This window comes from Aotus nancymaae, unplaced genomic scaffold (assembly GCF_030222135.1).
Source record: "Aotus nancymaae isolate 86718 unplaced genomic scaffold, 86718_ANA_hifiasm-v0.15.2.pri h1tg000007l, whole genome shotgun sequence".
Lineage (NCBI taxonomy): Eukaryota > Metazoa > Chordata > Mammalia > Primates > Aotidae > Aotus > Aotus nancymaae.
Genome location: NW_026988418.1, coordinates 40,690,369 through 40,709,832, shown reverse-complemented (window position 1 = coordinate 40,709,832; position 19,464 = coordinate 40,690,369). Strand labels below are relative to the sequence as shown.

Genomic DNA, 19,464 nt, shown 5'->3' with positions numbered 1-19,464 from the left:
GGTGTCCCTCGAGGAGACAGGTTAGGGGAGGGGTTTGGTTGGGATAGGAAAGCCTTCCATCAACTCCCATGACCGAGACCTGGGAAGGTATGCTAGGACCTGAGTAGGAAGGTAATACAGAGTAGGTAGCCCCCGTGTCCACTAAGGACATGGACTTACCCGCTACCTGCAGCGTTACCCTGGGCTCAGCAAGGGTGATGGGGGTCCTCGAGTCCGGGCTGCATCAGTCATCCAGAAGGCCAAGAAATTCAGGTGAAGGGATTGCTTCCTGTGGACCGGCCTGCTCCTCACATAGAGGTGTGGGGAGTGGACCTTTGGTCCGGGATGGGCAATCAACCTTCCAGTGTCCAGTCTGTTTGCAATCTGGGCAAGGTCCAGGGGGTGGTCGAGGACGGGGGCATTCCCGGGCCCAATGTCCTTCTCGACCACATTTATAACAGGACCCGGGTGGGACCCTTAAAACATTTCGGAAGCGTTTCGCTGGACCTCCCTCACCAGATGTTCGGTGTGCTGCCGGCCTCAGGGCTGCTACAAGAGCTTGGGTTTGGAGGCCAACCTTTCGCCTTAAGTGGGCCTTTCGGGTGGCCTCAGCTTTATCCTCTCGGCCATTAAAAACTTTAAATGCCATGTTTACCAGGTCTCGCATGGGAGTCTGGGGGCCCTCCTCAGCTTTTTTAAGTTTCCTCCTTATATCAGCTGCTGACTGAGAGATAAAGTGGGTGGCTAGGACCATAGCTCCTATTGAGGAGGCCGGATCCAGCCGTGTATGGAGGATCATAGCATTAGTTAAGCAGTCAAGGAAGACGGCTGGGTTTCCATCAGGTCCCTGAGTTATTTCCCTTAACTTATCGTAATTGACTACCTTTTGAGCTGCGTTTTGCATGCCCACCAGGAGGCACCGTAACATCTGGTCTCGGCGGCGGCGGCCATCTCAACCGTCCTGATAGTCCCAATTAGGGTCGGCCTCCGGGACCGCTGCTGCACCTACTGGCATCTGGTTATCAGTAAGATGTTCCTGATTAGCGTGTTCCCGGGCTGCTGTAAAAATCCGGTCATGCTCGTCTGGGGTGAGGGTGGAGGATAGGATGACAAATGTGTCATGCCAGGTTAAATCATATGCCTGAGTAAGGTAACGGAATTCCTTGGTGTAAGCAGCAGGGTTGGTGGAAAAGGAACCTAGGCGTTTCTCAATGGCCGATAGGTCAGAGAGGGAGAAGGGAGCATGCACTCGGACAATGCCCTCTGCTCCGGCCACCTCACGGAGGGGGCATAGGAGGGAGGCCTTGTCGTTGGGAGCACCGCGTGAGTGGGTGAGAGCACTAACAGGTGAGGCCAGGTTGTAATCAGGAGGTGGAGGAGCTGAAGGGGTTTGAGGTTTATCATAAGGTGGAGGATCATTGGGTCGGGCCAGTGGAAAGGAGAGCCCCTCAGGCGCATTAGGGTCAGAAAAAGAAGAGGAAGGTGGAGGGGCTAAGGGCAGAGAGGAGGTTTCTTTGGCTAGAAGTACCTTGGTGGTGGTGCAAGAGGAACAGAGGTTGGGTTGGGAACTAAGATACCAGAAAGCCTGCACGTTTATAAAAATCATAATTAGGCAAAAACCAAGAAAAGACATGGCCAGGGCTATGTGCCACATGGCTACAATAAACACAGTACTACATGCAAGACTGACAAACAAAGGGTGGGTGCCCCCCCAGATGGGAGGCCAGGCTGATGCTTTCCTGGTCACGTCCCTGTGGAACCCCGGGTTGAGGCCCACACAAGCCCCGCAGCTGTTACGCTGTGGGACTACACATAAACTCACTCACTCACTTGCATTGGAATTAGGCAGAAAGAAAGAAGGATAGGATTGAAAGTGTCTTAAGGGCGAGGCACAGGATAGGACTAAAAGTGTAAGGCGGCCACCACCTTAAGGGCGAGGTACAGGATAGAATTAAAAGTGTAAAGCGGCCACCATCTTAAGGGCGTGGCACAGGATAAGACTAAAAGTATAAGGCGGCCACCACCTTAAGGGCGAGGCACAGGATAGAATTAAAAGTGTAAAGTGGCCACCATCTTAAGGGCGTGGCACAGGATAAGACTAAAAGTATAAGGCGGCCACCACCTTAAGGGCAAGGCACAGGATAGGACTAAAAGTGTTAGGCGGCCACCACCTAAGGGCGTTGCACAGGATAAGACTAAAAGTATAAGGCGGCCACCACCTTAAGGGCGAGGCACAGGATAGAATTAAAAGTGTAAAGCGGCCACCATCTTAAGGGCGTGGTACAGCCACCATTTTGAAAGGGAGAAAGAGAGAAAGCTAAGAGAGAGACAGAAATAGAAAAAAAAAAGACCGAAAATACAGTTTTTTTTAGAAAACGGGAGCCTTTTATGCCAAATGGGCTAATTTACAACAACAAATTTGGTATGAGCCAGGGGTTTGGCTCTGCTGTGAGGCAGGGCTGCTTAAACAGGGCTTCTGAGTACCCACACCTCGGTTGCTGGTGAGGGTTCAGGAAAGTGGGGACGTCTCCCTCAAATTCCTGACCCTAAATATACCCCTCACGGGGAGAGAGAGAACAAGAGTGTAGGGACGTCTCCTCTTACACTCAGGTCCTAAACTGGAGTCACGGACTCGTGGGGAAGGAAGCCGGAGTCCTCACGGACTCACGGCGGGAGGCCTCCTGGGGTCATGGACCCGTGGGGAAGGAAGGGAGGGAAGCCGGAGCCATGGACTCGCGGTGGGAGGCCTGCTGGGGTCACGGACCCGTGGGGAGGGAAGCTGGGGGTCACGGACCCCGCAGTAGGGAAGCCGGGGGTCACGGACCCCACGGCGGTGCGAATCCCTGACGCTGCGCAGCGGTTTCCTGACAGGGACTCCCTGAAAGCAGCAGGTGAGGTAGTGGGTACCAGAAGTCTTACCTTGTGGTGTAACAAACAGCAGCTTCCGGGTCCGGCTCTGCGTGGAGGAGTCAGTTTCCCCGGGGAGGGGTCTTACAACTCCCTCCTGGCTGGCTCGCCATCTGTAAGGTCTGTTTTCACCGAAGATGAAACGGAGAAACTGAGGCCAGCACGCAAATAATCCAATGCAAGGGAATTTATTCAGGCTCCCGGACGAGGTTCTGCGGTCCGGACAGGAAGGGCCGGAGAAGTCGCACGGACGCCTCTCAGGCACGGGGTTTTATAGGGAGTGGAGGCATCCGATTGGCTGTGGCCAAGGTGGGTGGGACAAAATGGAGGGGAGTGGGACCCGGATGGAAGGAGGCGTGTCTGAGCTCCCGGCGAGGGGAGGGGGCGTGTCCGAGCTCCCGGCGAGGGGAGGAGGCGTGTCCGAACTCTCCACGACGCGGCCAACCTTACAGTTGGGTACTGAATTTCTTCAATCCTTTAAATGTCCTTAAGCTTTGTTCTGGGACACAATTTCTTGGGAACAGTTTGATCCTTTTAAGATGTATTTTTGAACTTTTTTTTTTGAAACGGAGTCTTGCTGTGTCCCCAGGCTGGAGTGCAGTGGTGCAGTCTCGGCTCACTGCAGCTTCTGCCTCTGGGTTCAAGTGATTCTCCTGCCTCAGCCTCTCGAGTAGCTGGGACTATAGGCTCCCACCACCACACCCAGCTAATTTTTGTATTTTTAGTAGAGATGGGGTTTCACTCTATTGGCCGGGATGGTCTCAATCTCCTGACCTTGTGATCCGCCCACCTCAGCCTCCCAAAGTGCTGGGATTACAAGTGTGAGCCACCTTGCCTGGTCCTTTTTAAACTTTTTAAAGGCAGAACCAAAGTAGTCTTTACACCAAGGATAATTTTTTCCCATTATTGAGGCAATGCCATTCTGAGTACTTTATTGCCTCTATTATGATGCCTTTCAAATCTGGCTGATGGGAACACAAACAGCTTTTATAGGCTTTGAGAATTTTTTTTTTTTTAAGATGGGGTTTCACCATGTTGGTCAGGCTGGTCTTGAGCTCCCAACCTCAGATGATCCGCCCACCTTGGCCTCCAAAGTGCTTGGATTACTGGCCTGAGCCACCACGCCTGGCCGAGAATTGTTTTACCTAATCCTTTCCCTTGGTTTTTTCCTCTGGCTTGGGGTAGTCTAATCACATGTATGCGTTCATCAGTGCTCAGCTGTATGGATATTTACTGGTAGCCCTCTGCAGATCTCCAGAGCTCATTTGCTGTCTATGTAGTTCTTTCCTCTTCGTTAATTTACCCTGGGAGTTCTAGCCACCCTGTTCTCCTTAAATTCTCTCCCTTCCCCTCTCTTCCCTTCCCCTCCTCCCCTCTCTTCCCCTCCTCCCCTCCCTTCCCCTCCTTCCCTCCCTTCCCCTCCTCCCCTCTTTTCCCTTCCTCCCCTCCCTTCCCCTCCTCCCCTCCCCTTCCCTCCCTTTCTCTACCTTCCTCCCCTCCCTTCCCTTCCCCTTTCTTTCCCTCCTCCCCTCCCCTCCCTTTCCCTCCTCCCCTCCCCTCCCCTTCCCTCCCTTTCCCTCCTCCCCTCCCCTCCCCTTCCCTCCCTTTCCCTCCTCCCTTTCACTCCCTTTCCCTGCCTTCCCCTCCCTTCCCCTCCTCCCCTCGCTTCCCCTCCCTTCCTATCACTTCGCCTCCCTTTTTTAAGAGACAGTCTGGCTGTTTCCCAGGCTACAGTGAGTGGTTGGCTTACTGTACCCTCAAACTCCTGGGCTCAAGTGATCCTCCCACATCAGCCTTCCAAGTAGCCGGGATATAGGCATGCACCACTGCACCTAGCGAATTTAATTTTTTTGTATGGACAAGTCTTGCTGTGTGGAACAGACTGGTTCTGAGCTCCTGGCCTCAAACGATCTTCTTGCCTTGGCCTCCCAAAGTGCTGGGACTACAGGTGTGAGCCACCGTGCCTAGCATACTCTTTCCCTTTAACTCATGTAATTTTAATTCCAGATTCTGTTTAGGTTTTCTTCCATCTAATTTGTGGCCTAAAAATTCTCTTCAGGCAATAAGCTGGGTCAGTCATAGGCTTACCTTGTGTTCTTCTTCTTAGGATCAGTGTCCTACACTGCCTATTGTCTAATGTCTGAAAAACAATGTTTTATGTATTTTGTCTGATTTTTTAGTTATTTAAGGTGAGAGAGTAAATCTGGACTCTGTTACTCCATCTTGGCTAGCAGTGAAAATAATGGGATAAGGGGGCAGAGAGAGCTAATAAAAAAACAGAGGGGTGGGAAATATTGTCAAACCTTCCCCTAAACATAAATAAGAAATAAGAAATATTAATAAATATTTTAAATTTAACTTCATCCTCTGAAAGTCTGGAGCTTGGCTTATTTTAATATGTAGTAATATTCAGAAAAGGGCAGGACACAGTGGCTAATGCTTGTAATCCCAGCATTTTTGGAGGTCAAGGTGGGAGGATTGCTTGAGCCCAGGAGTTCAAGACCAGCTTAGGCCACATGGCAAGACCCTGTCTCTAGCAAAAGTTAAAAAATTAGACAGGCATGATGGCACACACCTGTAGTTGTAGCTACTCAGGAGGCTGACGCAGGAGAATGGTTTGAGACCAGGAGGTTGAAGCTGCAGTGAATTGTGTTTGTCCTGTGTACTCCAGTGTGGGTGACAGAATGAGACCATGTCTCCAGAGAAAAAGGAAATGTTTACACTATTAATCTAAAGTGGTTCCTGGTGAATTTTGTGTGTTGCAGTGTAATAGTAATTGATTATTTGATTTGATTTTGTTCAACTTTTTTTAACTTTAAAAAAGGTATTTACTAATATGTTAATATTTCAGCAAATTTATTGCAATGGTTTTAAGAGGCAGGCAGACACTCATAAGCTATCGGGTAACAAAGCGGTTGTATATAGTTATAAACTATTACATAGACCTGCAGGTTTATTGAATAACTTATAAACCACCAAAGATACTAAATTTATAGTATTTCTGAATGTCAAACTTTTAAACAGTTTCATTATGTCCTAGTAAGTTCTTAACTTTTTTTTGTAAAGTGTTCTCAAACCTCAAAGTTGAATTAACAGCATGAAAAGCCCTGTTAGTAAAAATATACAACCAAAAGAAGATCTAGAAATACTGAATTAGACTTGAGATCTTTGGAAGATCACTCACTTTACTTGAACCAAACACTGCAAACTCAGGAAAGTTTGCATATCTTATCCTCATATGCAAATGAAGCTAATAATGGTACCTACTTCAGGGTTGTAAAGATCATGAAAATGGGGTTCTCAAGCCTGGAGAGATTTTGTCCCCCAGAGGATATAATTTAATACTATCTAGAGACATTGGTCGTCAGAGCTTACAATGGTGGTAAGGGTGGAAGTTTGTTGTGGGTAGAAGCAGGAATGTTGCCAGATAACCTGCAATGCACAGGATAATTCCTCACAGCAAAGAATTATCTGGCCCTAAGTCTCAATAGTGCCTGACAAACCCTGATATAAAGTGCCTATCCTGATATAGGGCCAGGATACTAGATGACTTAGTTTCTGCCATTAGTAGGGGCTCTTGTTAGTAGAAAAATGAAGCTTTCCACTTGAAATTTTTTTGTTTTTCAATTCCTAGTCCAGCCTAGGAATTGAAATTGTTTTTTTAAGAGAAAGGATAAAAATGTTAAAAAATTAATCTTTTTTTTTTTAAGAAAAAGGATAAAAATGCTTCATAATTGAATAACTTGAATATTCCCCCCTTTTATTTATCTATAAAAAGTGAAATGAGAGAGAGGGGAAAAGCAGTAAAAGTCATGAAGAAACAAACTTACATTTGTTTATAGATGTCAATTTTAATAAAATGTTTATGTAGTAGAGAAATTTCCAATGTTCAAATTAACTTCAATTCTGAAAACTCATCTCTGTTTGAAAATACACTTTTTTTTTTTTTTTTTTTTAAAGATGGGGTTTCACCATGTTGGCCAGGCTGGTCTCAACTCCTGACCTCAAGTGTTCCACCCACCTCAGCCTCCCAAAGTGCTGGGATTACAGGCATGAGCCACCACGCCCGGCCGAAAATACACTCTTACAGGGCAAACTCATAAATATATCATTCTTATGTTATCTTTTATCTTAATCATTTTTAATATGTTAGCATTTTTATTTTTTCCTTTGGAATCTTTACAGACATTGTAAACATTTCTTAATTTTTGTGTGTGTGTTACTTTTTCTATAGGTGTTACCTCATTTTGAAAGTCTTGGGAAACAGGAAAAAATTCTTAACAAAATGTCAGCTTTTCAGAATCATTGTCCACATTTGGATTCAGTTGGTGAAATAACAAAAGAAGATTTGATACAAAAATCTCATGTAAGAAACACGTTTTATTTTCCTTAAAAAACTATTCACTTTTCTCTTGAATATATAATTTTCATAAATTGCTATAATACTCTATGTTTATGAACCCTATTTAAAAAATATGTATGATGTCATTAGTGAATTGTCTGTGTTTGTGTCAATATATCCAATGTTGTCTTTTTTATTTCTTTTTACAGGGTACTTGTCAGGATTGTAAAGTCACAGGACCAAATCTTTGGGCATGCCTGGAGGTGTGTATAGGTTTTTTACTGAAAAGATTACTATAATAATCATAAATTTAGATCTGAATAATGACAACCAGAATATTTTTGACACTTTAAGTGATTTTTGTAAATGAAACTTAAGGTCATTATTGAGAACCAAATATTAAACTTTGAAAAGATCTTAATTTATAGTGCTTTTGCAGTTTTTAGTAAATCACTCAGATATTTTATGCTTGCCTTTTATTAGAAATGACATAGCTTTTAGCTTAAAAATATATCTTCTGTTTTTATTTTGTGCCTGGAAACATTTGGTTAAATTTACTGACTGGAAAGTCATTTACTCATTGAGTTTAAAACATGTAATCTGGGCCAGGCGCAGTGGCTCACGCCTGTAATCCCAGCACTTTGGGAGGCTGAGGCGGGTGGATCACGAGGTCAAGAGGTCAAGACCGTCCTGGTCAAAATGGTGAAACTCCGTCTCTACTAAAAATACAAAAAATTAGCTGGGCATGGTGGCACGTGCCTGTAATCCCAGCTACTCAGGAGGCTGAGGCAGGAGAATTGTCTGAACCCAGGAGGCGGAGGTTGCGGTGAGCCGAGATCATGCCATTGCACTCCAGCCTGGGTAACAAGAGCGAAACTCCGTCTCAAAAAATATATATATATATAATCCAAACTTAATTGTAAATATTATTTTAATGCTTGTTATAAATTTACATGTATATTGTAAAGTACCTTATTTTTCTTCCTATATAATTATTTATAGAATAGATGTTCATACGTTGGTTGTGGTGAATCACAAGTAGATCACAGCACCATACATTCTCAGGTATGTATATAAAAAATTTAATGGAAGACTTTTTAAAAAAGTGCCTGAAGGAAAGGGAAAGCCAGTATAACATTATTAATTCAAGTTGTAATTCAAATTTGTGCTCTAAGTTAAAACTTCACTTACATTTTCTGTGAAATGTGGGGAAGGGAATTGCTAAGAGGATGAACTTTAGAATGAGATTGTGATTAAGAAAGCACTGATTTAAAAAGTGTACATCTGGCCTGGTGTGGTGGCTCACACCTGTAATCCCAGCACTTTGGGTGGCTGAGGTGGGTGGATTACCTGAGTTCAGGAGTTCAAGACCAGCCTGGCCAACATGGGTGAAACCCCATCTCTGCTAAAACTACAAAAAAAATTAGCTGGGCGTGGTGATGGGCACCTGTAGTCCCAGCTACTTGGGAGGTTGAGGCAGGAGAATCGTTTGAACCCAGGAGGTGGAGGTTGCAGTGAACTGAGATCGTACCACTGCACTCCAGCCTGGGCAACAATAGCGAAACTCTGTCTCAAAAAAAAAAATAAAGTATACATCCAGATATATGGAGGTGATGTCTGGCATATTAGGAGGTTCAAGCCTGAGAGTGGGTACTTAAGTTTATGACATGGCCTGGCTAACATCTTTAGGTTTCAGCTCAGGTAATACTGCCTTTTTCTGCACATCATCCTAACTGGAGTCAACTTTCTACTTTGCTCTGGTTGTTTGGTACTTCCCATGTAACTCTGGCATGCCTCTTCTACAGTGTTAGGTAGAGCTCCCATTCTAAACAGAAAGTTTCTCGAATGACTGTGTTTTAAGATGCACATTGATACCTCCACAGCATCAACTGTTCTCAACCAGGATTCCTCTAGAGAATTAATTCAGCCTGAATACCCAAGCTCTGAGGCATCATTGTGTATCATTTACTTCTTTTCTCTGCATCTAGAATGATACTTGCTGTGTACCACCCTTGGGAGAGTTGAGAAATTAGTCACTCAGATCATTTTCTGTAGGGCTTAATTCTCCAGCAGAACTCTGGTTGAGAAAGTCTAGACTTTTTCTTTCCAAGATTATATGTTTTGTATTGCTAGAGCTGTTTTATGCTTTTGACTCATGTCATTTGTGTTCTTCTGCCATTTTGATTTCTTACAATAGTTACTTGGTATTGTTAATTGTTTTCTTGTGTTATACTTACTTGTAAACTGGAAAGCAGGGTCTTAAATTCTTGCATTTCTTTTTGTATAATGAATAGTAAGGAGAAAATGACAGAGTAACTTTTAGAGTAGGCTTATATATTGTTACTATTCATTATACCTTAGAATTTTATCTAAATAATTTTTTTTGGTGTTCTAAATTAGCTTTTGAGTATGTTGTTATTCATCAAAGGCCAGCAGTTTATCTTCTGTTGTCTTTTGAAGAAGTATTTTCAAGTATATGTAATTTTGGTTCCTCTTCTCCCTCTACTGTGAAATTATATAGGAGACAAAGCATTATCTAACTGTGAACCTTACCACTCTTCGAGTATGGTGTTATGCTTGCAGCAAAGAAGTATTTTTGGATAGGAAATTAGGAACTCAGCCTTCATTGCCTCATGTAAGACAACCTCACCAAGTACAAGAAAACAATGTCCAGGTAATAATCTAGATCCATTTAGGTTAAGCTGTAAAACTTTCAGGTAATAATTTCTGAATTTTGTCATGTAGCTGAAATTTTAAAAAGGAATCCTGCCTAATCTGTACTTTAAAAATTTCTGGGCTGGGCATGGTGTCTCACGCCTGTAATCCAAGCACTTTGGAGGCCAAGTTGGGTGGATCACCTGAGGTCGGGAGTTCAAGACCAGCCTGACCAACATGGTGAAACCTTGTCTTAAAAAAAAAAAAAAAAAAAAAAAAAATTTTCTGTAATATGCTTTTTTTTTCTCAAAGTGCTCATGCTCCCCTTTCTTGTGTTGCATAGAGTGATAGATTAGGGTGAGATTGAAGCCCACCTGTCTGAAGATGGAAAAGCACCTAATGAAATTTTAAAGTTTTTTTTTAGAAAAATGACTCAAGTAGTCTTTATCTTTTTCTGGTAAATCTGATTCCAAGAGAGGTGGTAGGCCTTCTTCGATAGGGAATGGCAGTTACTAATTCATCTGTCTTCCCCATTCCCTCCCCACCTCCATCCCCTTTGTATTACTGCAAACATTTTACTTATTATTGAAAACAAGGTAGAATATGATAAAGCTTAGCATCAGGTCTTTGGTTAAAGATTTTTCGTCCTTTGGATCAAGAGACTTATAAAACTTATAGGTTTGCTTGCAGAATTGATCACTCAATTTTCAGAATTCTCAAGTCATAAAAATAGGAGAGGGCCGGGCGCGGTGGCTCACGCCTGTAATCCCAGCACTTTGGGAGGCCGAGGCGGGTGGATCACGAGGTCAAGAGATAGAGACCATCCTGGTCAACATGGTGAAACCCTGTCTCTACTAAAAATACAAAAAATTAGCTGGGCATGGTGGTGCGTGCCTGTAATCCCAGCTACTCAGGAGGCTGAGGCAGGAGAATTGCCTGAACCCAGGAGGCGGAGTTTGCGGTGAGCCGAGATCGCGCCATTGCACTCCAGCCTGGGTAACAAGAGCGAAACTCCGTCTCAAAAAAAAATAATAATAATAAGAGAAAGGAAATGAACTTAGAGTAGTTGGCTTCTAACTTACTCTGATCATCGTTTGATCAGAATTTGATCAGATTTGATTAACAACAAGTTTTTTTCCTCATGTGTATTACAGAAATCACATGGTTCTATACTTGTTCATTGATACCAAGTCTCAGGTTTTTCTGTTGTTATGTTTATCACATTCTTATGGTAGACATTTGTGATAATAAATTTGCTTTCCTTACCCATGATATAACTTAAGGTGTCTAGATTTTAGTCAAAGAATAATTTATTGCATTTTCAATTTCTCAGTTAAATGGCTCTAGTTAATCATAACCATTACTGTTTCTCCCGCTGATACATATTTATCATTCACAAACATGTTTAGTCTTTTTCAAAAGTCCAGATAGTATGGAAATAGCAGTTTTGTTGAATCCTCTTACATTATTAACGGAAGTGTTCTGCTGAAGATATCTGAATGGTAATAAGTAGAAAAAATTTTAAAAAGGAAAAAGATGTGATGTTATGATTAAAATTAAAATTTAATCACACAAGGAGCTAATAATCTATAAAGGCAAAATTATCAGTATCACTTACTGGAGAAGTAAAATAAACTATCTGTTTCCACTTCTGCCAGAAAAGATCAACATTACAAACTTTACTGAGTGGTGAATCTGATAGAATAAATATACTGATACTTTCCTGATGGCTTGTTAGTAATTTTCTGGTGACTTATAAATACGATAACACATAAAAGACATGAACTTAATTTCATGCAGCTTCCTTATTCCATTGTTGAAGAAATTACTCAGAAGTAAAAAGTTGTTCAGATAAGTTTTGTGCTGTTTAATCCAGTTTACCACAAGATTATTTGCAAAATAGTAAAATATTTGAAGCCATACAAATATTAATAAGATTTTTCAAATAGACATTTTTTCTAGATAGTAAAATTTCAAGTGATTTCTTTTAAGCCTCTGTACTTTTGTGTATTTAAATATTTTGTACTGAGCATGTATCTTTTTAAAAGCAATTATTTTATAAACACAAAGTGGGAATATGAGGCCTACTCAAACGTCCAGTATCTATAGGTGTCAGGAAAGTAAAATGGTTGGGAATTAGTGCATATGCCTGTGTTGTACAGGTAAAGTAAGGCTGTAATAACTTGGAGAACCAGAGTACATGCTAAATTCATGCTGCTATTCAGTTTCCTTTTCTGTTGCTGAATGTTGGCTCATTGTAGTTCAATCTTCTGATATTACGAGAGAACTTTCAAATTTTGATTTTGATTTGCCGTCTTCCAATTTTTAAAACTTTAAAGCTCAAAGTTGTTTTTTTTTTTTTTTTTTTTTTTTAAATGTTGGCCAGCATTTGGCTAACAGGTTATCAGTTGCAACCTGTGAGTGAAGCCAATTCTTGGAAATTAATATTCGAATATTTTATTATTATTTAAAGTAAGTGCTTGAACTATTTAATATGCGTAAAAGTGTGGAAAGTAAATGTAGTAATAAGTATCAGGAGAGATTGTTGAAGTCTACTGATAATGTGTTATGATGAAAAACTTTTGCCTTTTTCTCTATAGAACATTAGATTTGAGAAGACAGTGTAGGTTAGTATCCTTCAGAGGTCTTTTTAGCTGTGGTTTAATGTCATATAATTGCAGTTATTGTGGAGTTTTAATTCAAAAAATTCAGTTATAAAATGCCTTTTTTACTCAAAACGTATGTTAATAAAGCTGGGCTAACATGCTATTACATAGGGTAGGTCCTTATTTCCTTCAAAATATAAATATAAGTGTTACTTTAATTGCTAATACCACAAATTCGTATGGTTCCACTATTAAAATAACATCTCAATAATTTTTATGGTATAGATGTTATATGTTAAAATTAAAACTTTTTTTAAATTTAAGGATTTGTTCAAATGTGTTGCCTTTTTTTGTTATCAAGGATTTTAAAATACCGAGTAATACAACATTAAAAACTCCTCTTGTTGCCGTATTTGATGATCTGGATATAGAAGTGGACGAAGAAGATGAACTTAGGGCAAGAGGTAAAATAATGATCCTGTGTAACACTTCTTTGTATGGCACTGCCTATTTCTTTAGAAAACTGTATAATGTAAAAGTTTCAACATCTGGAGGTAAAAGGGGCTTGATAATTACAAAAAAAGGACTCTGAAATTTGGCCTAGTAAAATTTTATTTGCAAAAAAAACTTTTGGTTTCTCTGGTATCAGTTTGCCAAAACTGCGATCCTACTTACTCTTTTGCAGTTAAGCCTTATGATCTTTTATGCTTAACTTGCCTTTTGAGATCTGTTTGAACAGTATTTCTCAACTCATTTCTCTATTGTCAGTGATGGGGAGGTATTAGGTATTAAGGTATTCCCTTAGCAGAATTTCCAGAAGAAAACATTGGAAAAAGAATCAGATGATACACTTCTTCCCCTAAATTGAGAACCAGTCTATTCGGATTTTCCACATTTTAGGCCCACTGTTCTTAGTATAAACTGAACATTGTCTGTTTTATAATTGATACTAGTGGTATATTGAATGTATATTTAGATAATTATCTGGAAATTAACACTTTGGGCTAAGTTTAATATGACTAGAGATAATTTATAAATATTTTATGTATTTCCCAGTTTTAACCCATTATTTTAGTCCACACTATTAATTTTACTGGATATTTATCAATTAGTGGTAATTCAGTCTAGTTTTAGAGATTTTTAGAAGTCTAAATTTTCTTCATTTTGCTCCAAATCCCAATAGCATTTATACTTTTTTTGTAGTATTATTTCATCTTTTAATAATGAAAGTGATGAAAGTAAACTTGAATATTTATGGAAGAGATAATAGTCATTCCCTCATTTTGGTATTAGCTTGAACCATATGAAATTGCCATTTTTGTAGATTGTCAGCAGTTTTCTATGGCTCAACCTAATAAATACTGCTTTTTTTTTTTTTTGGGATGGTGTCTTGCACTGTCGCCTGGACTAGAGTGCAGTGGCGCCATCTCAGCTCACTGCAACCTCTGCCTCCTGGTTTCACAAAATTCCCCTGCCTCAGCCTCCCAAGTAGGTGGGGTTACAGGCGCATACCACCACACCTGGCTAATTTTTTGTATTTTTAGTTGATATGGGGTTTCACTATGTTGGCCAGACTGGTCTCAAACTCCTGACCTTGTGATCCGCCTGCCTTGGCCTTCCAAAGTGCTGGGATTACAGGTGTGATCTACCACGCCTGGCCATAAATACTACTTTCAATGCAATACATGAAATGGGATGGAAAAACAAAATACAAAAAAAAAAAAAAAAAGAGAAATGGGAAGGAAAAGGATGTTTGTTTATCATGTATAATGACATTAGTTTTCTTGCATTGTCATTAAACTATTTTCTCAAAATTATTAAACTTTAGTTATAATAGGAAATGTAAAAGTCTCAATGAATGCTTTATAAAAACATCTAGTCTTACTTAAATATTAATAGAAAAGCTATTCGTCCTGTGCAAATTTCAGAAGTTAAAGTGTCTAATCCTTGAATTTATGTAAAACTAAAAGTTTTGGTGATTGTGAGGCTTCCAAAAGTGTGACTTCTCTGAATTGTTCTCATTGCTATTTTGTATTTCTGTGGACCTTAATATAGTTTCGGAAACATACTAATAACCCCCAAAATTGAGTCATTTTGCATTATTGAATGATAACTTCATGTATATTTTTTCTTAATAGGTCTTACAGGTTTGAAAAATATTGGAAATACTTGTTACATGAATGCAGCTTTGCAGGCTCTTTCTAATTGGTAAGTAGAGAAATTAATTTTGTTTTGTTGTATTTTTTTTTTTTAAATTAGTTTTTGAGCAGAAAACCATTCAGCTATAGTAGCTGACTAACTTTTAAGGTAGAATAGGCAAGAATCTGGTTTGGGACATAACCCATTGTTGTCCCAATGGTGTTGAACTAATTATTCTGATCACTTTAGTTCAGAGATCTTATGAAAAATTTTATATTTTTCTGTAGGGGGAAGCCTTTAGTAAAGCAGTCAGTCAGATGTTTTTTCTTTCTTTTTTTTTTTTTCGAGACGGAGTCTCGCTCTTGTTACCCAGGCTGGAGTGCAATGGCGCGATCTCGGCTCACTGCAACCTCCTCCTCCTGGGTTCAGGCAATTCTCCTGCCTCAGCCTCCTGAGTAGCTGGGATTACAGGCACGCGCCACCATGCCCAGCTAATTTTTTGTATTAGTAGAGACGGGGTTTCACCATGTTGACCAGGATGGTCTCGATCTCTTGACCTCGTGATCCACCTGCCTCGGCCTCCCAAAGTGCTGGGATTACAGGCTTGAGCCACCGCGCCCAGCCGTCAGATGTTTTTTCTTAATCATAGGCTTAAAAAATGGAAATGTCAGGTGGTGTTACCCTTAGCTTTGGATGCATTGAGTCAGGTGGTAGTACCCTTTAAATTTAGATGCATTGAGTCTGGACCAAAATTCAGAAGTCACTGACTTTGACATTACCTTTTTCTCTGGATTGAATTATAGAGCAGTGATTGGAGATTGAATATATGTCTACAGGTTGAGTATCCCTCATGTGAAATGCTGGGAATCAGAAGTGTTTCAGATTTTTTTGGATTTTGGAGTATTTATTTGCATTATACTTACTGGTTGAGCATCCCTTATCCTAAAATCCAATATTTTAAATGCTCCAGTGAGCATTGGAATTTTGGATTTTGGAGCATTTTGAATTTTGTATTTTGAATTAGGGATATTAAACTTGTACTTCTTCTCAAAATAATCTAATTTTTATTTAGATATAACCCTCTATAAATATTTTGCCTTCAGTTTTCTTATGTTTCATAACCTTGTGATATGAAGATAACCCAGTTTTTATTAAGTGATCAGAGAACACATCTTTGAAGAAGAGACTTTTTTTTTTTTTTTTTTTTTAATAAGGTTGGATCTCACTGTATTGCCCAGGCTGGAGTGCAGTGGTGCAATTTTGGCTTACTGCAACTCTGCAGGGTTCATATAATCCTCTCACTTCAGCCTCCCAAGTAGCTGAGACTACAGGCACATGCCACCAAACCCAGCTATTTTTAAAATTTTTTGTAGAGATGGGGTTTCGCCATGTTGCCCAGGCTGGTTTCCAACTTCTGGGCTCAAGTGATCCGCTTGCCTCAGCCTCCCAAAGTGCTGGGATTATAGGCGTGGGCCACTGCGCTCAGACATTAAAGAAGAGACATTTAATCTGAAACTTGAGGAACAAGTATGAGCTGATTGTTTGAAAGGATGGGGAGAGCATTCCTAGCAGAGTGCTCCTTTTAAGCAGCCTTGGGATGGGAAAGAGCTTGACACATTTGAGGAACTGGAAGAAAATCAGTGTGACAGGGTACAGTAATCTTAGGGCTGAATGACATGGGTCTAGGTTATGTGGCCACATTAAAGATGTAGGTCTTTATTCTCATGGTAGTAAGACACCATTGAAGTGTTTGTTTAGTAGGGTAGCTAAAAATCTATCTTATGTTTTTAAAATATTACTGTGGTTGCCGTGTGGACAGTGAATTGGAGGGGGAAGAGAGTGGAATTTGAAAGACCAGCTAGGAGACTATTATAATGATTTAGGTAAGAAGTAGTGGTAGTTTAATCATCTGGAGTGGTAGGAAAAGAGTGAAGAAATTGGAGATAAACTTTTTTAGGAGGATGATTGATTGATAGGATGTGGGTAGAGTAAGTAGAGAAAGCCAGAGGAGATTCAAAGTTTAACAGTTCTCTTATGATGAGAGAACTGTAGATTGATGCTGTTGTTATTTTTATACATGTAAGAAAACCAAGGCCGGGCACGGTGGCTCATACCTGTAATCCCAGCACTTTGGGAAGCCAAGGCAGGGGATCATAATGTCAGGAGTTCAAGACCAGCCTGACCAACATGGTGAAACTCCATCTCTACTAAAAATACAAAAAAAAAAAATTAGCCAGGCATGGTGGCTCGTACCTGTAATCCCAGCTACTCAGGAGACTGAGGCAGGAGAATCGCTTGAACCTGGGAGGTGGAGGTTGCAATGAGCCGATAGTGCCACTGCACTCCAGTCTGGGTGACAGAGCAAGACTCCGTTTCAAAAAAAAAAAAAAAAAAAAAAGGAAACCAGACACAGAAGTTTAAATAACTTTACCAACCTAACCACATAGTAAATACTAGCAGAATTCTATTTTTTTGTTTTTTGTTTTTGTTTTTAAGTTGGAGACAGGATCTTACTCTGTCATCTAGGCTATAGTGCAGTGGAGCAATTGTGGCTCACTGCAGCCTTGAACTCCTGGGTTCAAGGGATCTTCCTGCCTCAGCCTGCCAAGTAACTAGGACCACAGGTGCATGCCACTGCTCCCAGATAATGTTTTAAAAGTTTTGTAGAAATGGATTTTTGCTATGTTGCCCAGGCTGGTCTTCAACTCTTGTCCTTTAGTGATGTCCCGCCTTGGCCTCCCAAAGTATTCGAATTATAGGCATGACCCACCATGCCTGGCAGGGACAATATTCTGAATCTTAGATTTTTATGTATATGTTTGTTTTTCTAGATCTTTTGTTGTTGATTACTGTACAATACTGCTTCCACAGATTTACTTTGTAATTCTTCTGATTTTTGTTGAGAAAGATGTGGCTGATACGATTACACTATTGGTGGCTGGGTGTGGTGGCTAATGCCTATAATTCCAGCACTTTGAGAGGCTAAGGTGGGAGGATTGCTTGAGTCCAGGAGTTCTGGAACCAGCCTGGACAACATAACAAGATCCTGTCTCAATCTCTCCCCCTAAAAAAATTGCACTCGGTAAAGAGATAGCTTAGTAGTTATCTAATGCCTTCATAAGAGGTTTAGTTTATTGTAGGTCAGGATTTGGTCCTTTGCCTGGTCAGTTTCCTATAAATAGATTCTGTTTCCTATAAATAGATTTATGGAGGGTCCCTCAAACTAATAAATTCTTTATAAACTGCTTCCTTATAAATTGCTAACCTGAGCCACCAACAAATATTAGTACCATATAATGGAATGTAGAAGGCTGGAGGAAGTGCAGGTTTACTTGAAAGTTAAATTTTGATCCTGTTAAATGTGAAATGCCATGACAGCCATCAGTTTGCCCATTTGATATAAATCTGAAATTTAGATGACATAGTTGACTTTATATAAATTTGACCATCATTGGAATATGGTTGAAAATTTTAGATCACCCAGGGAAAAAAAGTGTATAGGGAAAAATCATAGGATCAAGTCCTGAGGAATCCTTGTATTTATATGTCTTAAGGGCAAAAACAGCAATAAAGAGGGAAAAGGAATTTAGAAAAGTAAAGAGGAAAAGTAGGAAAATGCATTATAGTAGTCCAGAGAAGGTTTGTTCAAGAATGAGGGCATGGTCGTCTGTGGCAGATATTAGTGAGTGGGGACTGAAAAGTGTATCTGGCAGCATGGAGGACTCTGACATGGCGGGGCCAAATCTGATTTGAAAGGACTGAGCTCTTTAATATGAAGGAATAAAGGTGAAGCTGTAAAAGGAATCAGAGAAAGAACAGCTACAGGGATATATGTGTTGTCAGTTAATTGAATGACTAGAAATAATCAGTATTAGCTTTAACTCCACTCTAACGTTTTTCTCTTTTTAAAATTAGCCCACCTTTGACACAGTTTTTTCTTGATTGTGGAGGACTAGCTCGAACAGATAAGAAACCAGCCATTTGTAAAAGTTATCTCAAACTAATGACAGAACTGTGGCATAAAAGCAGGTATAGAACTTAATATATTTTTCTTCTTTATTAAACTTTTAAATGAATATTATAAATATTAAAAGGATGCAGGTCCATTTATGGAGCTAGAAAAAAAGTAGAAGAGAGACATATTTGAGACAGCTTTGTTTCAGGCATGTTACATTTGAAGTTGAATATAGGGTGTTATAGAAGTTGAGAAGCAGATCAAGGTATCATAGAAGTCTAGAAGTATTTGGTTTAGTGAGATAGTGTTGGAATGTTAAAGACGCTATTACTGGAACTTTATAGAGTATTATATTCAGGAGTAGGCATTCTCACACAATGATAAAATCAGCCCCTAAATATCTATATGAATGTTTTTCTGCTTATGTTTATTTGTTCTAAAGTTTAGCATTGGGATCATAGTTTGCTGTAATATGTTAATAATTTTGTTTTAGAGAACTATTTAGGAAATTTGCATTTTTGCAAAGTCATAGAGTGAGGCATAATCATTTAATTGAGGGAAGACAGCATAAAACATCACCTAAAATATCAAGGATAAGATGTTTTGATGTGCCTGTGAAACATAATATTAGGCAGTTTTCGGTGATTTTTTTTTCCAACATAATTTTCAATTTAACACTTTGAATTATTGGTTGTTAGTTTTTAAAATAAAAATTTTAAATCACAAAAGTTATTCTTTAAAAATGTTTTCTTGCTCAGGCCAGGATCTGTTGTGCCTACTAATCTGTTTCAAGGAATTAAAACTGTAAATCCAACATTTCGGGGGTATTCTCAGCAGGTTAGTTTATTGCTTTTTATTCGTAATTTTAATAATCTAAATAC

At 40.1% G+C, this 19,464-nt stretch overlaps 1 protein-coding gene across 3 annotated transcripts in view; it reads left to right on the top strand.

Annotated features, from left to right (window-relative positions):
* Nucleotides 1-19,464, top strand: part of USP33 (ubiquitin specific peptidase 33) — a 72,755-nt gene that overhangs the window by 19,411 nt on the left and 33,880 nt on the right. For 2 of the 3 annotated variants that reach the window (XM_012442754.2, XM_012442753.2), the window contains exons 2-9: nucleotides 7,121-7,252; nucleotides 7,438-7,491; nucleotides 8,231-8,293; nucleotides 9,750-9,902; nucleotides 12,851-12,953; nucleotides 14,628-14,697; nucleotides 18,544-18,657; nucleotides 19,342-19,420. In XM_012442754.2, the coding sequence (XP_012298177.1) occupies nucleotides 7,172-7,252; nucleotides 7,438-7,491; nucleotides 8,231-8,293; nucleotides 9,750-9,902; nucleotides 12,851-12,953; nucleotides 14,628-14,697; nucleotides 18,544-18,657; nucleotides 19,342-19,420 (717 nt within the window). In that variant the 5' untranslated portion in view covers nucleotides 7,121-7,171. Of the gene's footprint in view, nucleotides 1-7,120; nucleotides 7,253-7,437; nucleotides 7,492-8,230; nucleotides 8,294-9,749; nucleotides 9,903-12,850; nucleotides 12,954-14,627; nucleotides 14,698-18,543; nucleotides 18,658-19,341; nucleotides 19,421-19,464 lie in introns of those variants that run through there. The other variant, XM_064372529.1, reaches the window with a different exon arrangement.